The sequence below is a fragment of the Myotis myotis genome, unplaced genomic scaffold (genome assembly GCF_014108235.1).
Source record: "Myotis myotis isolate mMyoMyo1 unplaced genomic scaffold, mMyoMyo1.p scaffold_m19_p_19, whole genome shotgun sequence".
In the NCBI taxonomy this organism is placed as follows: Eukaryota; Metazoa; Chordata; class Mammalia; order Chiroptera; family Vespertilionidae; genus Myotis; species Myotis myotis.
In genome coordinates this window covers 27157526-27183121 of record NW_023416323.1, presented here as the reverse complement: position 1 = coordinate 27183121, position 25596 = coordinate 27157526, and the positions used below count along the sequence as shown (strand labels likewise).

General features: G+C 39.9%; 1 protein-coding gene across 5 annotated transcripts in view; it reads left to right on the top strand.

The window, feature by feature from the left end:
* The first annotated feature begins 3715 nt into the window (after window positions 1-3715).
* Window positions 3716-25596, top strand: part of AP1G1 (adaptor related protein complex 1 subunit gamma 1) — an 83752-nt gene continuing 61871 nt past the window's right edge. For 4 of the 5 annotated variants that reach the window (XM_036346641.1, XM_036346644.1, XM_036346640.1 and 1 more), the window contains exon 1: window positions 3719-3823. In XM_036346641.1, the coding sequence (XP_036202534.1) occupies window positions 3797-3823 (27 nt within the window). In that variant the 5' untranslated portion in view covers window positions 3719-3796. Of the gene's footprint in view, window positions 3824-4769; window positions 4892-25596 lie in introns of all 5 variants that reach the window. The other variant, XM_036346642.1, reaches the window with a different exon arrangement.

Here is a 25596-nt window from a genome sequence, read left to right as displayed (position 1 = left end):
AGGCCGACGCTCTATCCACTGAGCAAAACCGGCCAGGGCGGCATTTTAATTTTTTACTTCACTTCTGGCTTTTGTCATAACTGAAGGATTAATTCCTCAACCCTTTTCTCAGGCCAGGATAAATTGCGATTAGGCACCATGCTAAAAATAACTGTAAAAATCCCATTTGCAAGAGCATTACATACACAACAGAGCGACTCATTTCTCTCTGACTTTCAGGCTTATTTAGAGCTTCAGGCGATTCAGACCATAACAAAACAGGCCAGTGGAACTGCCTCTTGGACTTATGCCCCTGTATTTCCTACAGGGTTGTGTCGCCTCTTCACTCTCCTTTCTTGGCTGAGGTTTCTGGCACATGGAGAATAGGAGGAGTTCCCTGTGAAAGACCATATTTCTGCAGGGAGGGCTTTCCTCATCAGCTGTAAAGGTCAAATGGCTTCCGTGATGATACTCAGCCATTTAAGGGTCCCCCCTCCCCCCTCCAGTACCGCCTATTCCAACTGCATGTCATGTCTCTCAAAAGTCCTTTTCCACTGCTCTGGCTCCTAGTCATTGATCTCTCACCTTTCTGCTTTTTTTTTTTTTTTTTGGAACTAGGATTTATCTACTGAGTAATAATATCATTGACTTTGTTTTGTATTTGAGGATTTTAAAAAAATCTAGTTTTCTTCAATGAGATCATCATTATCTGGAGAGTAGGGACAGTCTCTTTTGAAATGTCCATTATAGACTCTGTACCCACAGAGCATGTGGTGTAGTGGAAAGAGTCAAGGTAGCATGTTTGCTGAATGATTACTAGATAGGCCAAAAGGTATATTCAAAGTTGAAAGGTCTAGACTGGAGTCTGGTCTCTGCTGCATGTAGGTGTGACAAGTCATTTCATTTCTCTGAGCTTCTGTTTTCTCATGTCTAAACTGGGGATGATAATATTTATCCTAAAGAGAGCGAGTATTTATTGAGCCCTTCTAAGTAATTCAAGTGTATCAGCTCATTTAATGATCACAACAGCCTTAAGATGCCAATGCTACTATTAACTCCATTTACAGGTGGGTACACAGAGGTTCAGAAGGGCTCAGATATGTTAAGTAACTTGCTGTAAGTCACACAATAAAGAGAAGAAGAGCAGAGTTTTAAACCCTAAAAATCTACACCAGAAACCAACACTTTTAATCACTATGCTATAGGACTAGTCATAAATAAATATTGGCCAGCTGCGGAAATAAGCCCAGAGATGGTAGGCACCTTACTCAGGGCACAAAGTGAGTTACGCTCAGCCAGGATTGGCATTCAAGTGGTCTGACTCTTGGCCAAAAACTAAAGTTTTGTTTTTGTTGCTTGTTATTATTTGTTAAATGGTAATGCGCAGGTTATCAATAATAAACAAAACCATAAAAAATACTGATTTTTTTTCTCCTAACCATGATCTCTTCCTGGAAATTTGTTTCATTCTTTCAGGCTGTTGTTTCTTATTTATTTTTGTTTGTTTGTTTAAAAATTTTTTTTGTTTTTTTTTTAGGCTGTTGCTGTTTAAAAAACAAAAATCTCCTTAAGCATTTAGACCTGTAAAACTGCATTATCTTACAAGGACTTTCCCCCCAAAATGTAAAAAGTCTTATTTTAAAAAATAAAAACACAGTATGCTCTTTGCAACAACAAAACATAATAAAGTAAAAATCCTCTAAATCCTATTCTCCAAAGATGACCATTTTTATATTTTAGTTTTATTCTTCCTATGTATATACAGTAGTAGGCACTTTTTTACAAGCTCATTTATTCCATTTTGTAATATGTTTTAAAAAATCTGTATCTGTCAGTTCATGATAAAGTTAGAGCTATAGCTTCATTTTTTAAAAAAATATATTTTATTGATTTTTTACAGAGAGGAGGGGAGAGGGATAGAGAGTTAGAAACATCGATGAGAGAGAAACATCGATCAGCTGCCTCCTGCACACTCCCCACTGGGGATGTGCCCGCAACCAAGGTACATGCCCTTGACTGGAATCGAACCTGGGACACTTCAGTCTGCCGGCCGATGCTCTATCCACTGAGCCAAACCAGTTAGGGCTATAGCTTCATTTTTATTGGCTGCATAGTATTCCATTTCATTGATGTGCTGTAATTTATTTGAAATTTACCTGAAATTAGGAATTATGTTTGAGTGGGTGGGGAGTAAATCTTCCAAAATTTCAACTGCTAACCTCAGAAACTAAAGATCCTAGGATAATGATGACTATGCTATATATTTGGTCAATTGCTTTCAGTTTCAGCTGCATTAAAGGAGGAATTTGGTAATTATAAAGATAAATATGTTAAAAAATACATGAAGATACATGAAGAGGTTTACATTTTATAATGTCTGCCCTTTCTCTTTAATTATCTTCCATTTGGAATGGTAGAAAAAAGCTCCTTCCTCTTTCTTAATAAGATGGTTTAACTGTTCTTTGGTGGTTCCCAATGGTAAACATTTAAATTTGACTTCTAAGCAAATTTTTGTGACCTTGCAAATGGAATACTTTAACTGCTTTGCAACCTGCAAACTCCTTACTTTTATGGGAGTCTCAAACTGTAGTATTTTAGCATGTGTTCATGCATAGCTATACCTCAGAGGAAACCACGTCAAGACATAATTATTGTCTTCTAATTTTACACTAATACCAGTCAGCCCTCAGTATCTGTGGGGGATTGGTCCCAGGGCCCCCATGGATACCAAAATCCAAGGATGCTAAAATCCCTTATATAAAATAGCATAGTAATTGCCTATAATCTATGCATATCCTTCCTTATGGTTTAAATCATCTCTAGATTACTTATAATACCTAATACCATGTAAATGCTATATAACCAGCTGTCATGATGGATTGTTTAGGGAATAATGACAAAAAGTTGTACATATTTAGTTACAGAGTCAACCATTGTAGTCCTGACTACAGAGTACACATCAGCAACAACGTAACATTTTTATTCCCACCTATTTTCCAGCCGTGGTTGGTTGAATCCTCCTGTGAGGAACCGAAGGGTACCGACGGTCAGCTGTACAACTGTACATATTTACTAGCTTTGTGATCCAGAGTTGCACTGTATATTAGTGCATGGAGTGGGTATGAGGCGACTGAATTCCATAAGCATTCTGCTCCCCAAACCATTGCCCTTGGTGGATTCTACCCTGCCTGTGGGTGTGGGTGGGTGTGTAGCTTTAAAAAGAAAAGATTTTTTTAAAAATTGATTTTTAGAGAGGAGAGGAGAGGGAGAGATAGAGAGAAACATGGATCGGCAGCCTCCTGCACGCCCCCTACCTGGGTATGTGCCCTGACTAGAAATCGAACCAGCAACCTTTTGGTCCACAGGATGACACCCAACCCCAGCAGCGGGAGCAGGTACCCTTTTCTAACTTGCAAGGTGGCACGGTATACAGAACCCCACGGGGGACGGGGGAGGGAGAGGGAGAGTCAGCGTGTCAGTTTCTCTGAGCCTCAGTCTTGTTTGTAAAACTAAGTTATATATGCTCATCTAGTCTGACTCAGATTGTTGGGAGGTCAAGTTATATTATACATATGAAAACGCTTTTATAAGCAGTGTGTGATATCAATATTTAATAATAAAAAATAATTACTATTATTATGTCCTTGGCCTCCCCCCCCCCCGCCCCCAGCCACTTGGCATGCCCCAGCAAGTGCAAGAACAAAATTGTACTCAGTTCAATTTCTGTAAAACCTTTTGCCATTCCTGAATGAGCGCGGCTAAGGAAAGAGGCGCACACTCCTGGCTATGACAGGTCCTAAACCCCAGATTGGCGCTTATGTCGTTCTCGCTGGCATCTAACCAGGTACTGTACTTTATTTGCTTTGGCGGGTACTTCATTGCCAATACACCTGAAGGATTTTCGTTTAGGTAGGTCACCTTTCCTTTAAATGGGCCAAGACATCATGGTTGTCTTGCCGTTCACACGGAAAATATTTGTTATCAGGTGTTAGTAATTATTTATCAAGCCAGTAAACCGTCTGGTTAGTTAGATTGCCTTTGGCTCAGGTCATTAGTTCATGAAGTCAGTCCGAAAGCCCATTCTGCAAGGATTTTAGCTCTTTTTATATACGAGGAAATTGAGGCCCTAAGAGTTTAAACAACTCGTCCCATGCAGGTTGCGATGATAACTGGGCTTGGAAGCCATTCCTCTGTCACCCTCTGATTTTTAAAAATAAAATGTTGCAAGGATACCATAAAACCACAGAATCCAAGACCCCTTGGAGCACGTTCCTGACTTGAACCTCAAGAGAAAGGTTTCAAAGGTGAGAGGAAAGAGTTTGGGGATCTCGTGCATTAGGACCGGCTCAGCCCGGCTCAGCGCTCCGGGGCGCCACCTGCTCCGCTTCTCCCACTTCCCAGGCTACCTTGCTAGCCCCGCCCCCTTCAGGTGGCCGGGTCGCTTCCTGGTGGCCCCGCCCCGCCCCACCCAAGCGGAACCAATGTCCGTCGGCTCCAGGGTCAGCCGGATCTTTCTCGCTCAGACTCTTCGCAGCCGTGACTCGGCAGCAGCGTCTCGCGTCATCAGTGACAGCCCCGACCCTTGCTACGCTCTGCGTCGCTCTGCCAGGAGCAGTCACCTCCTCCTTGGCAAATAGTCCTCGGCAGGGTCCGAGTTTTCTTGGAGAAGAGGAGAGGGGGGACCCGAGAAGTTGCCGTCAGAGGACGCGGAGTCGACAGGGAGAGGAAGATAGGGACCGAGGGTTTTGCGGTAGGGTGCGAACTTAGTGAAACACTCTCTTCCTCCTAAGGATCCCTCCGCCCGCCGTAGCGGTGGTGTGGCCGAGGGAGCCGCCATTTTGGATGTTCGGTTCCTGCTGCCACTGCTGCCGCCGCCCCCGGAGCTGCTGGTTTCATTCGAGGTTTCGGGCCGGTGAGTGTCACTCACAGCGCTAAGAGCATTTTGCTGCTTTTGCCTCACGCCTGCCGGGAGCGCTCGGCCGGAAGCTTCCCAGGGCTCCGGTCCCAGGCTGTAGGGGGTGAGAAGCGAGGACAGAGAGGCTGGGCCAGGAGGGGGCCCGGAGCCCCAGGGGCTGCTCCGACTTCTTGCTTGCGGACCCCGAGGCCCCGGACCGGGAGGCTGTGCGCACGACTGCGTTCCGCGCGGTGGAGTTGCCCGGCCGGTGCCCGCCTCCTTGGACCCATTGACTGGTTCGGGCTGCGACCCTTCTTTGAGGGTTCATTCGGGGAGCCACGTATCCACATTTTTGTATCTTGCACCCGAGTCAGGTCTTCCGTAGAACTCTTCGGCATCTCCACATGCCAAGTTAATTGCTGTCTGCACCTGCAGTGCCAGGAGTCTTCTCAGAAGCGGACGTCGGCCTCGCCTCCTCCTAATCTTGCGACCAACTTCTTTCCTAATTTTCCGTTGTGCGTGCGTGCGTGCGTGTGTAAACTCACCTTCCAGTGTACTGCTTACCCCTCTCTCTCTCCCGATCCTGCGGACGTCCGTTTCTAATAATTCTCCCGATCTTCCCGACCGCCTGAAAGCGTCGGGGCGGTTGATTCTGTTTCCCTGTTCGGCTTTGGTGTAGGTAGGAGATCCGTCGAAGCGCTCGCTCGGAGTGTACTTGTGCAGTAAATGTTTATAAAGCTGATTAAATAGCTTTTTTTTTTTTGTGTGTGTGTGTGTGGGGGGGGGGGATAGGTAGGGAGGAGGCTGTCAGGTGTTTTCTCATGTGTGGAATCCCTTCTTGTGCCGAACGTTTAGCTTTTTGGTGCCTATGGACACTTAATGTATTTTCCTTGGTGTTATATGTCCTTGGGCGTGAAGATATGCCTGTGAAGAAGAATCTTAATCTGATAAAGGTAGAAAGGAATGTAACTTTTTTTTTTTTTGGCTGCTGTAGGGATTAGTTCAGAGAACTGAGGGAGGAGTGAATGAAGATTTCTTAGTGATCTTCACTTTCAGGTGCTTTGCCCTGTAATGATCTTTGCTGACCGGTTCTAAAATATACTTGGGTTTTCCTGGGAATAGTTGGATTTTAAATATTCACGTCCTTGGCTCCCGGTAATATTTGCCAGACTATTATATATATACACGTTAACCTTCAGTTTAAAAATATAGATTCTCCAGGTGCCCGTAATCTCACCACTTTAAAAAATGTTTTTATTTATTTTGAGAGAGAGAGAGAGAGAGAGAGAGGAAGGGAGAGGGACGGGGTGGTAGAAACATCGGTGGCTGAATCCTGCACGCATCCCCACTGGGGGTCAGGGCTCCTGCCCCGACCAGGAATCAAACCCGCGACCTCCTGGTTCCTGGGTGGACGCTCAGCTGTTGAGCCTCACCGGCCGGGCATCACCACTTTTATTCTACGCTGAAGTAGGTTTGCAGTATAGCATGCTTGAATAAAAAGCATTTCACAGTAATTCTCTGATGGTTTCCCACATTTCAAGTTAGTATGTGTAATTGAATCACCTCTATGTCATCTTAGCCTGAGTTTTTACATTTTCAAAAGAGAAATAATTTATTTGAAATTACAGTCCAGTGACTGCTGAAACTAAAATGTATAACTTGAACTGGGGCAAATCTTTTAATTCTTCCAATTCATGTACAAATGCATTTTTCTTATCGTCAGGTTATCAGGTAGTACATTCCTGTACTGGTCATATGATGTCTCAGTAGAAGACTGAATGTTTTCATTGTAAATAGTCAGTGTTCTTATTGTTTTAAGGAGACTTTAAAAAAAAATCTTAGTTACTATTTGTGTATTTACTCTGAAGCTATGGAGTTATTTATTTATTTATTTTTGGTTTGAAGCAGGGGTGGGGAACTTCTGGCCCTTCATTTGGTCTGTCCTTGCCAAGGCAACCGCAGGCAGGGCTTGAAATGCAATAAAACGAGGAGCTTTTTTCATAGCAATATAAATTTATATTAAATTAATTAAATTAAAGCGAAAGATGTTATAAATATCCAAATGGCCCTTGGCAGAAAAAAGGTTCCCCACCTCTGATTTAAAGCAACTGTCAAATACCAAACATTGTGGAATACTCACTCATTTACTGAATATGTCCTTGTAGTTGCTACTGAAATGTTTCATCTCTGAGTTATAGGTTTAAAACAAGGTATTGGAAGAGCTATTAGATAGGTGTTATTTAACTCAGTTCATTTTGTGGCACACTGTACTGTTATTTAAATGTTTTGCACTCAATTGGAGAAAGTATCTTTTTGTCTTACAAATTATAAGCAAAATGGTGTTTAGTGCACTGTTGATTGATCAGAACAGACAGACTTGAATGTCTGCTTTGTCTAACCGTGTCGGGTTTATACTTTAAATTATTGTTCAGGAAACCTTAATTCATTTTCTTTTAGGAGCAGTTCTTTGGTCTGTTTCATTGACAGCAAGCTCTAGATTTGAGAGTGAAACTATAAAGTATAAAAATAGCCAGCAAAACCTTTGGTGACCTTCTGTTTATTTTTTAAAGTAGTCTTGAATGAAATCAATAGTGTACTGAAACAAAAACCCGGGTTTTTGTGATTTATGAAAACTTTTTATACCAATTGAAAAAGTTGAACAAGTGTTTTTCAAAAGGTTTGTTTTTTTTGTTAATTCTTACCTGAGGATATTTTCCCATTGATTTTTTTAGAGAGATCTGAAGGGAGGGGGAAGACTCAGAGAGAAACAATTGGTTGCCTCCCACATGCCCCCTCTCCTGCTAATCAGGGGGGGGATTGAGCCTGAAACCAAGGATATACCTTTGCCTAGGATTGAATATAAGAGCATAGATAAATCTACATGTTCTCCTAATTTTAAGAACTGATCGGATCCTTCAGTACTTGTGCTCTATCCACTGAGAAAATTGGCTAGGGCTCAAAAGATTATTTTTAATTAAAAAATTGAATTGGGAAACTACTTACCAAAACAGATTTTTGAAAGGCTTAATTCCTATTTGATGAGGATTTAAAAGTTTTGTGTATACAGAGGGACTTAATTGATATCAAAAATTTTTAATTATTATTGGGTTTAGTGTCAGAAAATCTACAACAATAACTTTTCTTCAAACTCCAACAACTTGTTTAGCTGTTTTTGGTGTTTGTGATTCAATCTTTATTTGCTTTCTTTCATCCCTTTGTTAAGTTTATTCAGTTTCTTTCATTCAGGTTAATATTTAAAGTAGTAAGCAATTTTAAAATTAGGAGAATATGTGGATTTATCTAAGCTCTTATATTTCTTGGCTTATAGGATTTGAAAATCATCTTTGTCAAACAGCAGAATATTTTCATTTGCCTTTTTGCATAGAAAATATTATTTTTTTGTAAAGGCAGTCATTTCTGTCTTTAAAATATTTGTAGTGTAAGATTTTTTCTTCACTGAAGGAGTAGCACAACACACTAAATTTGGTATGAATTCTGGTTACTAGAACAGTCATATCCATGTTTGAAGGGCCCTGAAGTAAGTAAGTAAATAAATAAATAAACATACTTGCCAAACTTGAGTCAGCATCAACTAACATTTGTGTAAAAGTGCAAGGTTTAGGATAATGTGATTGAAACGAGAAATGCTTTTTTATCACAAGGTACTTAGAAGTTTTGTGTGTGTGTTTGTGTGTTTTTTTTTGGTGTTTTTTTTTGCCCACTTAAACCACTGGAATGAGAGGATTATTAATAAGTTATGTCAGTGAAAAATAGACTTAGAAGGAAAGAAATTCGTTTTTTAAAAGGTGGAGAAGATATTTGTGACTTTTGTACTTTATGAATATTTAAAGACATCTTAAAGGCAAGTAGTTTTTACCCCCCTTTCTCTGTTGTTACAGAGTGACAGTCACTGTGTAACCTGATATAAAGTTGCTTTGCTCACTCCAGCTTGCTTGTTGTAGCTGACTATATTTTCATTGTACCAACCATCCTTGGCTTTTCAGCTTATCTGGCTTTGAGGTTAATGTTATGGATTCTTGGGAAGAGTAAATATGAGAAAGACATGAACTTAAATCTTTGGAACTGTAAAATTTTTGCACATCCCTTTTCACAAGCCTTTGGGTTAAAATAAAGACTGCCATAGAATAGATGTACAGTATTTGGTTATAAGATCTAACTTGTAAATGACCACACAGTTGTACACCTCGAAGTAAAAGAAGTTCCATTAGTGTCTTTACAGCTCAATTTAGTGAAACTATTTACTAAACCTCACTATTGGGAAATTGTTCAGTTTTAAGCTGAAGAAAAGGAAGGGAAGATAATTTTTTATTTCTTTTTAGAAGTCTGCACAAAAGATTTGGTTCCTTTCTCACTTTATGAAAAATTTGAAAACATGATACTTTAAAAATATGGTCAAAATACTGGTTTGGATAAATGCTGAAACTAACTGAAAATAATTAGGCACATTGTGTAGAGTAATTGAATCTTTGCTGATATTAGGCTTTTTTGTATGATCATTGAAGGAAAGTATTGTAAGAGGAAAGAACCTTTTTTTCTGATAGTACCCAATGTATGTGGTGTTTTATAAATGTCTATCTCTTCCAGTTAATGCTTGGCCTCTGTATTTTTTTTAGAAACTTTCCATGATGAAAGCTTAATAAATGATGATTATTTTAGAAAGTAGAATGAGGAAGTAGCTTACAACCTGATTTTATTAGCATCTAGTGGTATTATTTTTATTTACATATACCGAAGTTTTTACTGTTCCTTGAATACTCCATGTTCTTTCATTCTCCTTATACCTGTTCTTCCTATACCTGGAATCTCTCCCTCCACCAGTGAACCTGTTCTTCCTTCTCTCTATACCCCTAGGCAAAGAGGTACAGGCCTTTTTTAGTACTTATTGTCTACTTTCCCTATATCTTCAGAAGATAAGAACCATCTAATTTGTAGTATCCCTAGTACATAGCACAGTGCCTGATACTCAGTAGCTACTCTGTGGAATAGATTATATGAATGAAAATAATATGAAAAAAATTGTTCAGGTGCTCCGCCATATGGTAATTGGTCGGTGCTAGAGCCAAAAGCTGTCAGGGTGCTGAGTTAATTATGCGAATCTACTGCAGGTCATTTACTTGTGACTGATAGAGTTGATGTCATTGCAGTTGATTTTCAGGTGTAGAAAATACATACAAAACTTTATCTTCACGTCTTTGAAAAATTATTTAATTCTGAAATATTATCCTTTACTTTTTTTGATTTACTCAGACTCAGACTTTTTCTTATGCTAAAGCTTCCAGCAGACAGCAAAGAAATCTTCTCTTCCTGCCACCTTTTTTTCTTTTGAATGTCTATTATGTAATTTATTATGCTAAGGAAACTAATAGTGAATTGAGAACTTCAGACTTTCCCCCCACCCTGAAATGGAAATATGTTGATAGTTCATTGATTTGTTACTGACGCTCCCTTAGTGTTTGAATAATCTACTTTTATAGTGCTGAGGGTTTTTTGGTTTTTCATCTATCATCTTAACTTACAAAATAATAGGTATCCATTGTAATTAGTGAAAAAAAATTTTAAAGACACACTTTAAAAATATTTTTATTGATTTCAGAGAAGAAGGGGGAGAGAGAGAAAACAAAATCAGTGATGAGAGAATCCTTGATTGGCTGCCTCCTGCAAGATCTAGCTTTTTTTTTTTTTTTAAATATATTTTATTGATTTTTTACAGAGAGGAAGGGAGAGGGACAGAGAGCTAGAAACATCGATGAGAGAGAAACGTCGATCAGCTGCCTCCTGCACGCTCCCCACTGGGTATGTGCCCGCAACCAAGGCACGTGCCCTTGACCGGAATCGAACCTGGAGCCCTTCAGTCCGCAGGCCGATGCTCTATCCACTGAACCAAACCAGCCAGGGCAAACTTTTTTTAATATGTTTTTGGCCACACTGGGAATTGACCCCACAAGCTGGGCATTTGCCCTGACTGGGAATCGAACCGTGACCTCCCGGTTCATAGGTTGATGCTCAACCACTGAGCCAAGTTGGCTGGGCTAAAGACATACTTTTAAGAAAGCTATTAATTTCCATCCTAGCTGGTTTGGCTCAGTGGGTAGAGTGTTGGCCTGCGGTCTAAAGGGTCCTGGGTTCGATTCTGGTCAAGGGCACATGCCCAGATTGCAGGCTGAGTCTCCAGTGGGGAGCATGCAGGAAGCAGCCAATCAATGATTCTCTCTCATCATTGATGTTTCTATCTCTCTCTCCCACTACCTTCCTCTCTGAAATCAGTAAAAATATTTTTTAAAAAAGAAAGCTATTCATTTCCCTCAACCCCTTTATTATTACTTCCTAGCCATTTTACCAGTTTATAGGTATACCTCATTATTTCTCTCCATGCTTTGGTCAGTTACTGTAGATACTTACATAAGTGTACATATGTAGTGCTTCTTTGTTTTTATATTACTCTGTACTAGGCTTTTCTTAACACATCATGGTCAGTAAATATAATTCTATTTTGTTCTTTTAAACACTGCTGTTATATCTCACAGTATAGATGTACTATATATAATTTATTCAGCTATTTTTATGTGGACATTCAGGTTCTTTTTTAGATTTTGCTACCACAGTGTTACAGTGAATATCCTTGTACATACTGTATTACCTTATTTGCTGATGCTTTTATTTCTGCAAATAGGATCTCCAAGATGGGATTTCTGGGCTAAAGGAATTATATTTTACATGTTATTGTCAGATTACTTTCTAAATAGGATGTCATAATTTCCACCCCTACAGGCAGTGGGTTTTCCATATTGTCACATCGTTAGATGTAATTATTTAATTTTTACTGGACTGCTATGTGATAAATGGTTTCTCAGTTTTATTTTAAATTTAATTTCCCTGACTGTTACTGGAGCTAGCTTTTTTTCCCCCCCTTAATCCTCAGTTGAGACTATTTTCCCATTGATATTTTTAGAGTGGGGAGGGGCTGCGGGAGAGAAACATTGAGTTGAAGGAGATGCACATTGATTGGTTGCCTCCTGCACACACAAGGCCAGCAGGGCTGGGGATCCAGCCTGCTACCCAGGTATGTGCCCTTGACCAGGAATCCAATCCTCGACCTTCAACCCGACCCTTCTGTGCTAAGGCCAATGCTCTAACCAATGAGCACACCAGCCAGGGCAAGAGCTAGCTTTTTTGGTTGTTGTTAATCCCCACCTGAGGATATTTTCCCAGTGATTTTTAGAGAGAAAGAAGGGAGGGGGAGAGACAGCGAGAGAGAAACATCGATGTGAGAGAGACATATTGATTGGTTGCCTCCCACGTGCACCCTGACCAGGGCTGGGGACTGAGCCTATAGCCGAGGTATGTGCCTTTGATTGGAATCGAACCTGGGACCCTTCGGTCCACAGGCCGATGCTTTATCCACCAAGCCAAACCAGCTAGGACAAGAGCTAGCTTTTTTTGATTTTTTTTTAAAATTCGGATTTCCTTTATTGAGAATTGTCTATTTATGTTCTTGGTTCATTTTTAAGTTTTTCTCCTTATCTTGTAGGAACACCTTATCGTATATAAATTCTTTGTTCTATGACACATGTATTTATTCATCTGGAATTAACTTTATACGGTATGAAGAGTGTGTGGGGGGTCTTAGGGTTTTTCTTTGTATAGAGAGCCAACTGTGTCAGGCCTAAATAAACCATTCTTTAAAAAAACCCGTTAATTTTTTTTTAAAAATGTTTTGTTGACTTTAGAGAAAGAGGAAGGGAGGGGGAGAGAGAGAAAGAGAGAGAGAGAAACATTGATGAGAGAGAACCATTGATCGGCTGCCTCCTGCACTCCTCGTACTGGGGATGGAACTGGCAACCCTGCGTATTTGCCCTGCCCGGGAAGCCAACTGGCAGCCTCTTGGTGTCAGGGGATAACGCTCAACCACTGAGCCACACCGGCCGGGCTAAGTAAACCATTCTTTCCTCAATGAACTAAATACCACGATATCATATATCAAGTTCCCATATATATTTATTTTATTTCTGGATGTTCTGTTTTTCTCTACCTGTGGTATTATTTTACTATTTTGAATGTATCAAATTTATAGAAAGTTACACTCTATTAAGAAAAGCTCCCATCACTGTACTTTTAAAATTTCTCAATTATTTTTTTTCCTAGTTAAAACAATTTTATTGCTTGAGTACATAGACATTTTATGCAACCAAGGCAGAGGCTGTGGATGACTATTCTTAAACATTTATCCTTATATCTATGTTGACTGAAAATAATTTTGTTGAGTTCAGAAAACCTCAAAAGGTCCACTGTTTGGATTACAGTATATTCATATTAATTTTGGGAGGTGTGACATTTTTTAATGATGATAATTTTTCTTTATTTTGATGAATTCCCATTTGTTCATGTCTGGTTTTAGCTTTAGGTCCCTCAGTAAAGGTTTCATTGATTTAATAGTTTTCTTCACCTAGTTCCTATACCTTTAATGCTAAATTTATTCCTAGATATTTTATAGTTTTTGACACTGTTGTCAAGGGACTTTCCCCCTTCCTAACTAATGTCAGAAACGTGGGTTAAAAAAGGTTCTTTAATTTCCTATAACCTCCCCCTGCCTTCCCTAGCCCTTTCTTGGTATCCTGAATTAACAGAACTTGGATTCATGAAGAATATGCAAGGGAAAATTTATCTTAGTATTAAATCACTTATTAATAAACTTTTTAATGCCATCCTGTAGAAAAATAGGCAGATAAATGTGATGCCCTCAGCTGCTCATAGCTCTCTGCTGCTAGTAGCTCGCGCCCCACCAACCGTGAGAGCTGCTGCTCGTTTGGTTGTAACGCTTTAAGGCATCAAGACCACAGCCTTTTATGATATAGACTGCTTGGCCTTTACTGCTTTTCATGCAGCTTAATGCAATTGAATTGTTCACTAGGTGTATTTGCATTTACATACACCTACTTTTAAAATCTCAGGTTTGGCCCTGACTGGTTTGGCTCAGTGGATAGCATCGGCCTGCAGACTGAAGGATCCCAGGTTCGATTCCAGTCAAGGGCATGTACCTTGGTTGCTGGCACATCCCCAGTAGGGGGTTTGCAGGAGGCAGCTGATTGATGTTTCTCTCTCATTAATGTTTCTAGCTCTCTATCCCTCTCCCTTCCTCTCTGTAAAAAAATCAATAAAACATATTAAAAATAAATAAATAAAATCTCAGGTTTGGTGAATGGATAATTAAGCATATTAATTACTGTGGTATTTTAGGGAGAATAGAGCTTAAGACCTTTTAGAGCAGTGGTTCTCAACCTTCCTAATGCCGTGACCCTATAATACAGTTCCTCATGTTGTGCTGACCCCCAATTTCATTGTTACAAATTGAACATAATTAAAGCATAGTGATTAATCACAAAAACAATATGTAATTATGTATGTTTTCCGATGGTCTTAGGTGACCCCTGTGAAAGGGTTGTTTGACCCCCAAAGGGGTCGCGACCCACAGGTTGAGAACCGATGTTTTAGAGGGATGCCAGCTGGTTGCCTAGACAGTGTGGTGGTATCTCAATGTGGTGGAACATTTCACAGCCTACTCCTTAGCCTTGAAGATCCAGAAATTTCAGTATTTCACTTAGGGATGATTCAGCCTAAGCAAACTCACTGATGTGTAAGTTAGAATGACAGTGTTGTGATTCACAAGGGGCTAGGCATTTCTACTGAATTACCTGTATCAGCTTTCCAGGGCACCCTGTTCCTTGTAGGGAGGTACTTGGGAGGCAAGTACGTGCTTGAGAAGGCTGTTAATACTCAGAAAGTTACGTTGTGAGCCTGAGACCAAAGCGTATAAAGTTGGGTGGTCTTGAGTGTTTCATCCTTCAGGCCGTAGTTAAAACCTGATGAAAGAACTATCCCTGTCCCACATGGAGTTTGCCTCTCAGCGACCAAAATACTTATCTCCAGATTTAATCTCTCATTCATTAGTGATGTACTAACTCCAGTCTCCCCATTTCTTCATTCTGTAGAACATTTCCCTTCTATAAATACATTTCTTCATACAGGGAAAATAGATCTGTATGTACTACTACTCTCCCACGCCCAGAAAGAAAAACACAAAGACAGTGAAAAAAACTTGCTAAGTTAATTAATGACAGTTGGTACCTAAAAGATAATATTAGAAAGTAAAAGTCTGATTAAAGCATAACACTATTGATTAATTGGTGTAAGCTTAATAGCTTTCCTAACTATTAAGTGTTCTTATTAATTTGGTCATAGATTTTGCGAGTTGTAAATGCATTAAAGGAATACACACACACACACACACATATGTATGTATATATATTTCTCCAAAATGTATATACATACTTTGAATAATTATAAAGGCAGTGTTTATTAAAGTACATTTCATTTTCAAAATTGAGCTATCAGCCGTTAAAGTGTGTGTGTGTGTATGTATGGAATAAATATCTGAAATAGGGCTTCTATATGGAGCATAATATAAAAATAATAGTCTGTATGGAGAATGTGAGAAAGAAAGCATGGAACCTTTTTTTGGAGCATTTTGCTTAGTGTTAACTTAGGTCCCTTCAGCATTCTCAGCCATACTTATAAATCTGTGACTAGATGTTATACAGTAACATTGGCAAAATTAATTGAAATCTAATTTCTTAATTCTTACAGTTTAGTAAGAAAGAATTCAAGTATAGTTTTTGTGTTGGGTAGAAAAGGAGGTAATTTTAATCTTGAAAATTTGCTTTTAATTTAGAATTCTCTTTAGATTTAGAGCTCAAATCACTTTAGGTTTAGGGAAAGAAGGACCACATAGCAGCAGGAGCCAATTTTTTTTTGGTTATATGTTCTTGATCAATATTCTTAATATGTTCTTGACTTTTGGCTGTCAGTCGCTCACACAGCCCAGTAGAGTGAGCTCAGAAGTAGGAAGAATTTTAACTGACCAGGGTTGAGTTCTGATGCCTTTCTCACAGCTGAAGACTTGGTGATTGTTTTTGTCTCTTCTGTTTAAAATTTTATTTCCTGTAATCATTTATCATTTTGATTATTCTTTGGGTAATCTAATTTAGTTAAAGCTCCAACACCTCATTTTGTTGAACTGTTTTGCATAGAAATTTTTCAAAAAGTTCCTCTGTATTGTCACCATTATCTGCCAAATAATCACTAATAAAATAGAAATACAGTCCTATATAATAAAACCCCAATATGCAAAGCGACCAGACGGCGGAAAGACTGGCGGAATGACCGGTCGCTATGATGCGCACTGACCACCAGGGGCAGACGCTCACTGCAGAAGCTGCCTCCTGGTGGTCGTGCATTCCCACAGGGGGAGCGCCACTCAGCCAGAAGCCAGCTCACGGCTCACAGCTCACAGCTGGTGAGCGCAGCTGCAGTGGTGGGAACCTCTCCTGTCTCTGCTGCAGGCAGGTGGTAAGGAGCGAGGGGTTCTAGACTGCAAGAGGGTGCAGGCCGGGCTGAGGGACCTCCCTCGCGCCCCCCCCCCCCCCAGTGCATGAATTTCATGTACCAGGCCTCTAGTCATCTATAATCCCTATACCTTAATAAGTCAGACTTTTAATTTTTCTGTGTTCTCTGTTCATCCTTGTCCTAAAGAGAGACATTTTTAAAAATATATTTTATTGATTTTTTTACAGAGAGGAAGTTAGAGGGATAGTCAGAAACATTGATGAGAGAGAAACATTGATCAGCCGCCTCCTGCACACCTCCTACTGGGGATGTGCTTGCAACCAAGGTACATGCTCTCGACTGGAATTGAACCTGGGACCTTTCAGTCTGCAGGCTGACGCTCTATCCGCTGAGCCAAACCGGTTAGGGCGAGAGGGACATTTTAATTTGATGCAGTGTACAAGCCATCTACACTAATAAAAGAGAAACATGCAAATTGGTGTCACTCCACTATGCCCACCAGCCAATCAGGGTGATTATGCAAATCAACCCAACAAAGATGGTGGTTAATTTGCATATGCAGGTGCGGAGCGAAGACTGAAGACTCCAGCCAGAGTGAAGAGTGAAGATTGAAGAAGCTTGGTTTCTCCCCTGCGACCACAGCGGAAAATCCTAGCCTCGAAGCCTCACTGCAGCCGGAGGCAAGAAGCCTAGCCTCGAGGCTTGGCTTCTCCGCTGTGGCCGGACTAAAGGCCTGGGTCCCAGGTGCTGGAGGAAAACTGGTGCCAGCAGCCAGGGGAAGGAAGGCCTGTTGCGCGAATCTTCGTGCAACGGACTTCTAGTGTGAATATAAAACGTATGGACAGTTAGGCATTGAAAAAAATTATTGAATTACTAAATATAAATGTTTAGATATAAAAGGAGAGATTAATAGAAACACAGTCATAATGTTAGACTTAACATATCTTTCTCAGTTTTTGATGGATCAGGTAGTTCAGTTAATATGAGCAGACAGTATCTAAACTATAAAATTTTTAGAAATGGGTTATTCCACAGATAAAGTTGTCATCTTTTAAAATTTTTTTTAATTATTATTATGTTTTTGTTAATCCTCACCTGAGGGTATTTTCCCATTTGGTTTTTAGGGAGGTAGAAGAGAGAGGGAAACATTGATGTGAGAGAAACAACACCAATTGGTTGCCTCCTGCATGAGCCCTGACCAGGGTCCCGGCCAGGGAGGAGCCTGCAACCAAAGTATGTGCCTTGGTCAGAATCAAACCTGGGACCCTTCGGTCTGTGGGCCGACACTCTATCCACTGAGCCAAACCTGCTAGTGCTTAAATATGTTTTTACTAGAGACCCGGTGCACAAAAATTGTGCACAGGGTAGGGGCGGGTCCCTCAGCCCGGCTTGCACCCTCTTGCAATCCAGGACCCCTTGAGGGATGTTGGCCTGCCAGCTTAGGCCCTCTCCCCGTGGGGATTAAGCCGGCAGTCAGACATTCCTCTCACAGTCGGGACCCCTTGCTCCTTACCGCCCATCTGCAGCGGGGGTGGGATCCGGGCTTCTGCCTGAGCAGTGCTCCTCCTGTGGGAGAACACTGACCACCAGGGGGCAGCTCCTACGTTGAGCGTCTTCCCCCTGGTGGTCAGTGCGTGTTGTAGCTACTGGTTGTTCTGCCGTTTGGTCGATTTGCATATTAGGGTTTAATTATATAGGATTGTTTCAGAGAGAAAGAGAGAGAGAGAGAGACATCAGTGATGAGAGAGAATCATCGATAGGCTGCCTCCTGCACTCCCCCTACTGGGAATTGAGGCCACAACCCACGAATCAAATGGAGATCTCCTGGTTACATAGGTCGACCCTCAACCACTGAGCCACATTGATTTATTTAGAGACAGTGGAAGGGAAGAAAGAGAAACATCGATTGGTTGCCTCCTGCACAGGTCCCAATCAGGGCAACCAAAGTGACCAGTGTGGGGATCAAACCCGCAACCCAAGCAAGAGACCTTGACCAGGAATTGAGCCATTTGGTGAGTGGGCTGATGCTCTAACCACAAAGTCACACTGGCTAGGGCTTATTTAAAATTTTTTATAGGATAGAAATTTATAATGTAAGGGCACAAACGTTTATTTTTTTAATTGTAAGAAAACAACCTGAAATCTAGCCTCATAACGAATTTTCTATTTTACAGTATAGTATTGTTAACTAGGCACAATGTTGTATAGTATAGCTCTAGAATTTATTAATCTTGCTATTATGCTATTTGAATGCTTATTTCTGCTATATATAGGTTTTATTTATTTGTTTGTTTTTTGTTTTGCTGTTTTAGTTTCTTCTGTTGCTGTTAGGTTACATTTTAAACTATCATCAGTGTCCTTTTCTAAAACAGCTTTTATCTCCTGGCCCCCCACCCTTCTCTCTTTCCCCTTCAGCTTTCTAATTTATTCTGGTCTGGAACAGGCTGAACAAGGACCTTGAGAACCTTTGTCAAGTAGATGTTTTAGTGTGTTGATGTTTCGTATGTCTCTTTATGTACTGGTTGCACAAGATTATAAAAATGATTTGGATTCTCAGCTATGTTCTGTAAAGCTGAGGCATTACATTCCATTCATACCTTATTTTCTTTAAGAAGATAAACGTTATTGTTATTTATAACAGGTGTTTAAGCTGTTGTATTTCAAGGAATCTTGTGGTTTTTGAGTATTTTTTAAAAGCAAGTAAAAACTTTCAAAAAATAAGGAAATCTTCAACATTGTAACAAAAGCAAGTAGATTATGTTTTTTAGATTATATGGTCTACATAAATTAGATGTGTTTGAATTAAATTTTTAATATGAAATATATCAGAGATAAAACATGTTAAGAATAATAGTAAACATTCACTTAACTGCAACCTAGTCTAAGAAATAAAATATCTCCAGTATAGCTGAAGCATCTTCTATATCACTTCTTTTCCTTTTCTTTTTTTAAATATATTTTTATTGTTTTCAGAGAGGAAGGGAGAGAAATATCAATGACTACAGGGCCGATGCACAAAATTGTGCATGGGTAGGTTCCCTAGGCCTGGCTGGTGATCAGGACTGATTGGGGCCTTCCTTACCCCGGCTGCTGGCTGCTGGCCGGGGCCTTCCTTCATTCCGCGCCGCCCCCTGGTGGTCAGTGCACATCATAGCGAGTGGTCAAAAACCTGGTTGGTCGAAATCCCTAGGGGACAATTTGCATATTAGCTTTTTATTATATAGGATGAGAGAGAATCATTGATTGGTTGCCTCCTGTACGGCCCCCACTGGTAATCAAGCCCACAACCGGGGCATGTGCCCTGACCAGGAATTGAACCATGACCTCCTGGTTCATAGGTCAACGCTCAACCGCTGAGCCAAGCCGTTAGGGCTCTTCTGTATCACTTTGTCCCTGATCATATTCCCCTCCCTCCCAGAGGTGCCACTGTGTTGGATTTGATCTTTATCTTTCACATCCATATTCGTATTCTCTTGCTGCATTTTTATATTTCTAAAGAATAGGTTCTTTTACATGTTTTAAAAAGCTTTATAAATGTTGCTGTATATCTTTCTGCAACTTGTTTTTGTGCAAGATTAATTTATATAAGGGTAGTTTATATAGCCAACATTATGGCCAACATTTGTTTAGTGCTTATTATGTACCAGGCACTGTGCTAAGAATTTCACATGTATTCTCAGATGAGAAAATGGAAGTTCTGAGAGGTTAAGCCATTTACTCAAGGACACAGTTAATAAGTGATAGAGCTGGAATTCAAATCCAGGTAATTTTACTCCAGGGTCATAATTTTAAACAATAATAAGGGTCATTGAATAAGGATAAAGGTTCACAATCCTTTATTTCAGTTCTGAAATCCAAAAAACTCTGAAAACCAAGAGTTCTTTATAATTCTCTTGGTGTTGAATTCAGATGTGACCAGACATAAGGCTGTTAATATTTATTTCTCTCTTTTGCTGTGAATATTCATATGTGTTGTAGAATGATTGTTTGATAATGAAACTGCTGCCCCAGACATGGTGGACCAGTTATGACATATAGTGTATACACTTTCTAAAATTCAGAAAACCTTGAATTCTGCCTTAAACTGCATTTCCCTTAAGTAAAGTATATGATACATTTATTCCTTATTAAAGTTCATTTTGTTGATTCCTTGTAGAGATCTGCTTGACAGTATTCATCTGTGAGGGAGACTACACTTGATTTATAGAGAATGATACTTTTAAAATTAACAAACTAAAAGTAGGGTGATATGTAAGGTGTTCATCAAATATTTGTTCGAATGGCTTTTTAAAGGTAATTCTATGCCCTTATTTTTTAGTTGATGGCTTAGAGAAGTCAGATGGTTTTCCCTGAGTTGCTTGGATGACAAGGATAGTTGATTATTAGGATCTTTCTTTTATTGTTTTGGCTCTAATATTTATTTTAAGTATGTTCTTTTCTTTAATGAGATTTCCATGATTTATAGAAACTGTCTGAGGAATACATCATGATACTAAGATGATGTATTGGAAAGATAAGAACTTTGACCTACCATTCAAAAATCTTCATTCAAGCCTTGGCCAGAATGGCTTGGTTAAAGCATCGTCCTGTATACAGAAAGGTTGTGGGTTCCATTCCTGATCAGGGCACATACCTAGGTTGTGGTTCATCCCAACTATGAGAACGCAACTGATTGATGTTTCTCTCTCACATTGATGTTTCTTTTTCTCTCTCTTCCCCTCTCTCTAAAGCAGTGGTTCTCAACCTTCTGGCCCTTTAAATACAGTCCCTCATGTTGTGACTCAACCATAAAATTATTTTTGTTGCTACTTCATAACTGTAATGTTGCTATTGTTATGAATCGTAATGTAAATATCTGATATGCAGGATGGTCTTAGGCAACCCCTGTGAAAGGGTCATTCGACTGCCAAAGGGGTCGTGACTCACAGATTGAGAACCGCTGCTCTAAAGTCAGTAAGTACGTCCTTGAGTGAGGATTTTAAAAACACACACTCTATATTCAAAATATAAAACCAGCCCTGGCTGGTTTGACTCAATGGATAGAGCATCAGCCTGCGGACTGCAGGGTCCTGGGTTTGAGTCTGGCCAAGGGCACATGCCCGGGTTGCAGTCTTAATCCCCAGTGGAGAGCAGCCGATCAGTGGTTCTCTCTTATCATTGATGTTTCTCTCTTTCTCTCCCTCTCCATTCCTCTATGAAATCAGTAAAGAAATATATTTTCAAAATATCCTATATAATAAAAGGCTAATGTGCAAATTATGCCCTCCACTGTGAGTTCAGGCATTCAACCAAGGGGCCGATTGGGGGTGGGGCAGGTGGGCCAGCCGAACCCACCTGTGCATGAGTTCATGCACTAGAGTGTATATATATAAAACCATAATTTCCAGGGTTTTTTATTTTTAATTGATTTTTTACAGAGAGGAAGGGAGAGGGATAGAGAGTTAGAAACATCGATAAGAGAGACACATCGATCAGCTGCCTCCTGCACACCTCCTACTGGGGTTGTGCCTGCAACCAAGGTATGTGCCCTTGACCAAAATCGAATCTGGGACCTTTCAGTCCACAGGCTGACGCTTTATCCACTGAGCCAAACTGGCTAGGACGATCTCCAGGTTTTATTAATGTAAGAAGACTTTGTGAAGGAACAGGAGGAAAGGCAAACTTACTAGGCCTGATTCTATACCCTAGTAGTTTTTCCTTTTGCTTGTAATTGTTTTACGTTAATCGCTGCATCTTCCAATGCATAGTTTCTGTAGTGTGCCTTCTTCCTTTCAGTGCTTTGGCCAAAATATAGACAAAAATTTCTTGCTCTCTTCTGCAGGATTTGAAATGGCTGGAATTTTCAGAATGGACTTTCTTACATATCATGCTGTCCCTTTTTAATACCCCCAACTTTAACTACTGGCAACCATTTAATCTTTTCTCCATCACTATAATTTTGTCTTTTTGAAAAAATATAAGTGGAATTATTCAATATGTAACTTTTTAAAAAAAATATTTTTATTGATTTCAGAGAGGAAGGAAGAGGGAGAGATAGAAACATCCATGATGAGAGAGAATCGTGGATTGGCTGCCTCCTGCAAGTCCCCCATCGGGGACTGAGCCCACAACCCGGGCATGTGCCCTTGACTGGAATCGAACCTGGGACCCCTCAGTGCGCAGGCCGACGCTCTATCCACTGAGCCAAACTGGCTAGGGCAATATGTAACTTTTTGAGACATTTTCTTTCACTGGGCATAATGCCTTAGAGCTGTGCTTGTGTGTAGAAATATTTTGTTCCATTTTATTTACTACCTTTTCTCCCCATTTTTTGGCAATTATGAACAGAGGTGCTTTACACATTCATGAATAGGATTTTTGTGAACAAGTTTTCTAGGATAAATTCCTAAGTGTGAGATTACTAGGTAATATGGTAAGCATATGTTTTAAATTCATAAGAAATTGCCAAATTGTGTTCCAGAGTAGCAGAACCATTTTTCATCCCCACTAGCAATATATGAGAGTTCCAGTTGCTCTGTCCTCCCCAGTGCTTGTTATTTTTGCCATCCTAATAGGTGTGCAGAGGTATCTTATTATGGTTTAATGTACATTTCTCCACATTAGTAGTGCACCTTTTCAAATATGCTTACTTATCATTCTTATGCCCCTTTGGTGAAGTGTCTGTTTTAGTCTTTTGTCCATTAAAAAAATTTGTGTTTTGAGAGTTTCTTTTATATTTGGGATAGAAATCCTTGCTGATCTTTAGGGCTGTAACCCATTTTGAATTAATTAAAAAAATTTTATTATCCCGCTATGGCCGGTATGGCTCAGTTGGGTGGAGCGTTGTCCCATGCACCGAAAGGTCATGCCTTCCATTCTCTGTTAGGACACATACCCAGGTTGTGAGTTCAATCCCTACTTAGGGCATGTACAGGAGGCAGCTGATTGATATTTATCTCTTCTTCTCTCTCTAAAAACCCACAAAAAGATATCCTTGTGTGAGGATTAAAAAAACAACAACGTAGCCCTAGTTGGTTTAGCTCAGTGGATAGAGAGTCAGTCTGTGGACTGAAAGGTCCCTGGTTCAATTCTAGTCTATGGCCCATGCCCGGGTTGCGGGCTTCATCCCCAGTAATGGGTGTGTAGGAGGTAGCCAATCAATGATTTTCTCTCATCATTGATGTTTCTATCTCTCTTCCTCTCTGAAAGCAATAAAAAATATATTTAAACCATAAAAAAACTCAAAATTTTTTTGTATCCTATTTTCTTACTAAAAAAATTGTATTTTTTAGTTTACAGTTGACATACAAGTATTATATTAGTTTCAGGTGTACAACATAGTGATTAGACACTTGTATAACTTACGAAGTGGTCACTCCCAATAGATCTAGTACCCATCTGACACCCTACATAGTTATTACAATATTATTGACTATATTCCCTATGGTGTACTTTATATCCCCATGAGTATTCTATAACTACCAATTTGTCTTAATCCTTTTGCCTTTTTCATCCAGCCTCCCCCTGCCCAACCCCCAATCTGGCTACTGTCAAAATGTTCTCTGTATCTGTGAGTCTGTTTCTGTTCTGCTTGTTTATTTTTTGTTTTTTTAGATTCTACATATAAGGGAATTATATATGGCATTTGTCTTTCTCTTTGTGACTTATCTCATTCAGCAAATTACCCTCTATGTTCACTCATGTTGTTGTAGATGGCAAGATTTTATTCTTTTTTATTATGGCTGAGTCATATTCCATTGTATATATACACCACTTCTTTATCCATTCATTCATTGATGGACACTTAGGTTGCTTCTGTTACTGGAAAGGGGACCTGGCCCAGAGTGGGTCTACCTAGGGCTAGCCAGTAGTGTGTGGGTTCTTGACTTTGTGTAGGAAAAATTTTACAACACAAGTCCACGTGACAATGAGGGAACATTTATTAAAACTGGCTTCAGTAAAACAAGAAAGGGCTTAGAAGAAGCAACAGGAGAGCCTAGGCTGGGCTGCCTTGGCTCTCTGGGAAGTCAGAGAAAAGGGGGCCTTGGGGACAGGTTCAGGGAATTAGCTTGGGATGAGCTGCCCCTGCACATTGCTCCCCTGGTTGCAAGCCTCGTGGGGAATTAATTGGTCTGTTAGAGCAGGGGTTGTTAGTCATTACAACTGGTCCTGCTGCTTTTCTGGGTCTGAAGCTGAAATACAATTGAGGCCTAGATGTTATTTCTAGGAAGGTGACCTTCTGTATTTGCTGTAAATTGCTCTGCCAGTTTGTTCAGCTATCTGTCTCAGTTTCCTTATTCCACTTGTCCTGCCTTACGGCCTGTCTCACTTCCATATCTTGGCTATTATAATTAAAGTTGCAATGAACATATGGATACAGATGATTTTTTGAATTAGTGTTTTGGGTTTCTTCAGATAAACACCCAGAAGTAGAATTGCTGGGTCCTTCTTTGTCTCTTGTTATAGCCTTTGTTTTAAAGTCTATTTTGTCTGGTATAAATATTGCTATCCCAGCCTTTTTTTTTTTTACATCTTTATGAAATATCTTTTTCCATTCCTTTACTTTTAGTTGGTGTGTCTTTCTATCTTGTGAGTTTCTTGTAGACAGCATATGTAAGGGTCTTGCTTTGTTATCCATTCAGCCACTGCATATCTTTTGATTGAAGCATTTAGCCCATTTACATTTAAGGTAACTATTAATAGATATGTAGTTATTACCATTTTTTCACTCATATATTTAATCTTTTTTTTCTTTCTCCTTAAACCCTGTGACATTTCTTATAATACTGGTTTGGTGGTGATGGACTACTAGCTTTTTCTTGTCTGGGAAGTTCTTTATCTGTCCTTTTATTCTAAATCAGCAGTCGCCAACCTTTCAGACTTCATGGACCACCGGTTGGTGACTGCTGCTCCAAAGGTTGCTTAAACCAGCGGTCACCAACCTTTCGGACCTCACAGACCACCAGTGGTCTGTGGACCACCATCGGTTGGCGACCGCTGTATACTTTGCTGTGAGAGTAATCTTGTGTATAGGTCCTTTGAATATTTCATGCCAATCCCTTCTGGCCTGCAACAACATTTTTGTTTAGAAATCAGCTGAAAGTTTCCTGAAGCTCCCTGGTAGGTAACTGTTTTTCTCTTTCTGCTTTTAACCAGTTAACTGCCACAATATTTTGAATTTAAGTGAAAAAGATCCGCCGTTTGCATCTATAGATGCTTATGGTGTACAAATGGGTAAGATTCTCTTTTTGTCTTTAATCTTTAGCATTTTAATTCTGATGTGTCTTGGTGTGGACCTCTTTGGGTTTATCTTGTTTGGGACT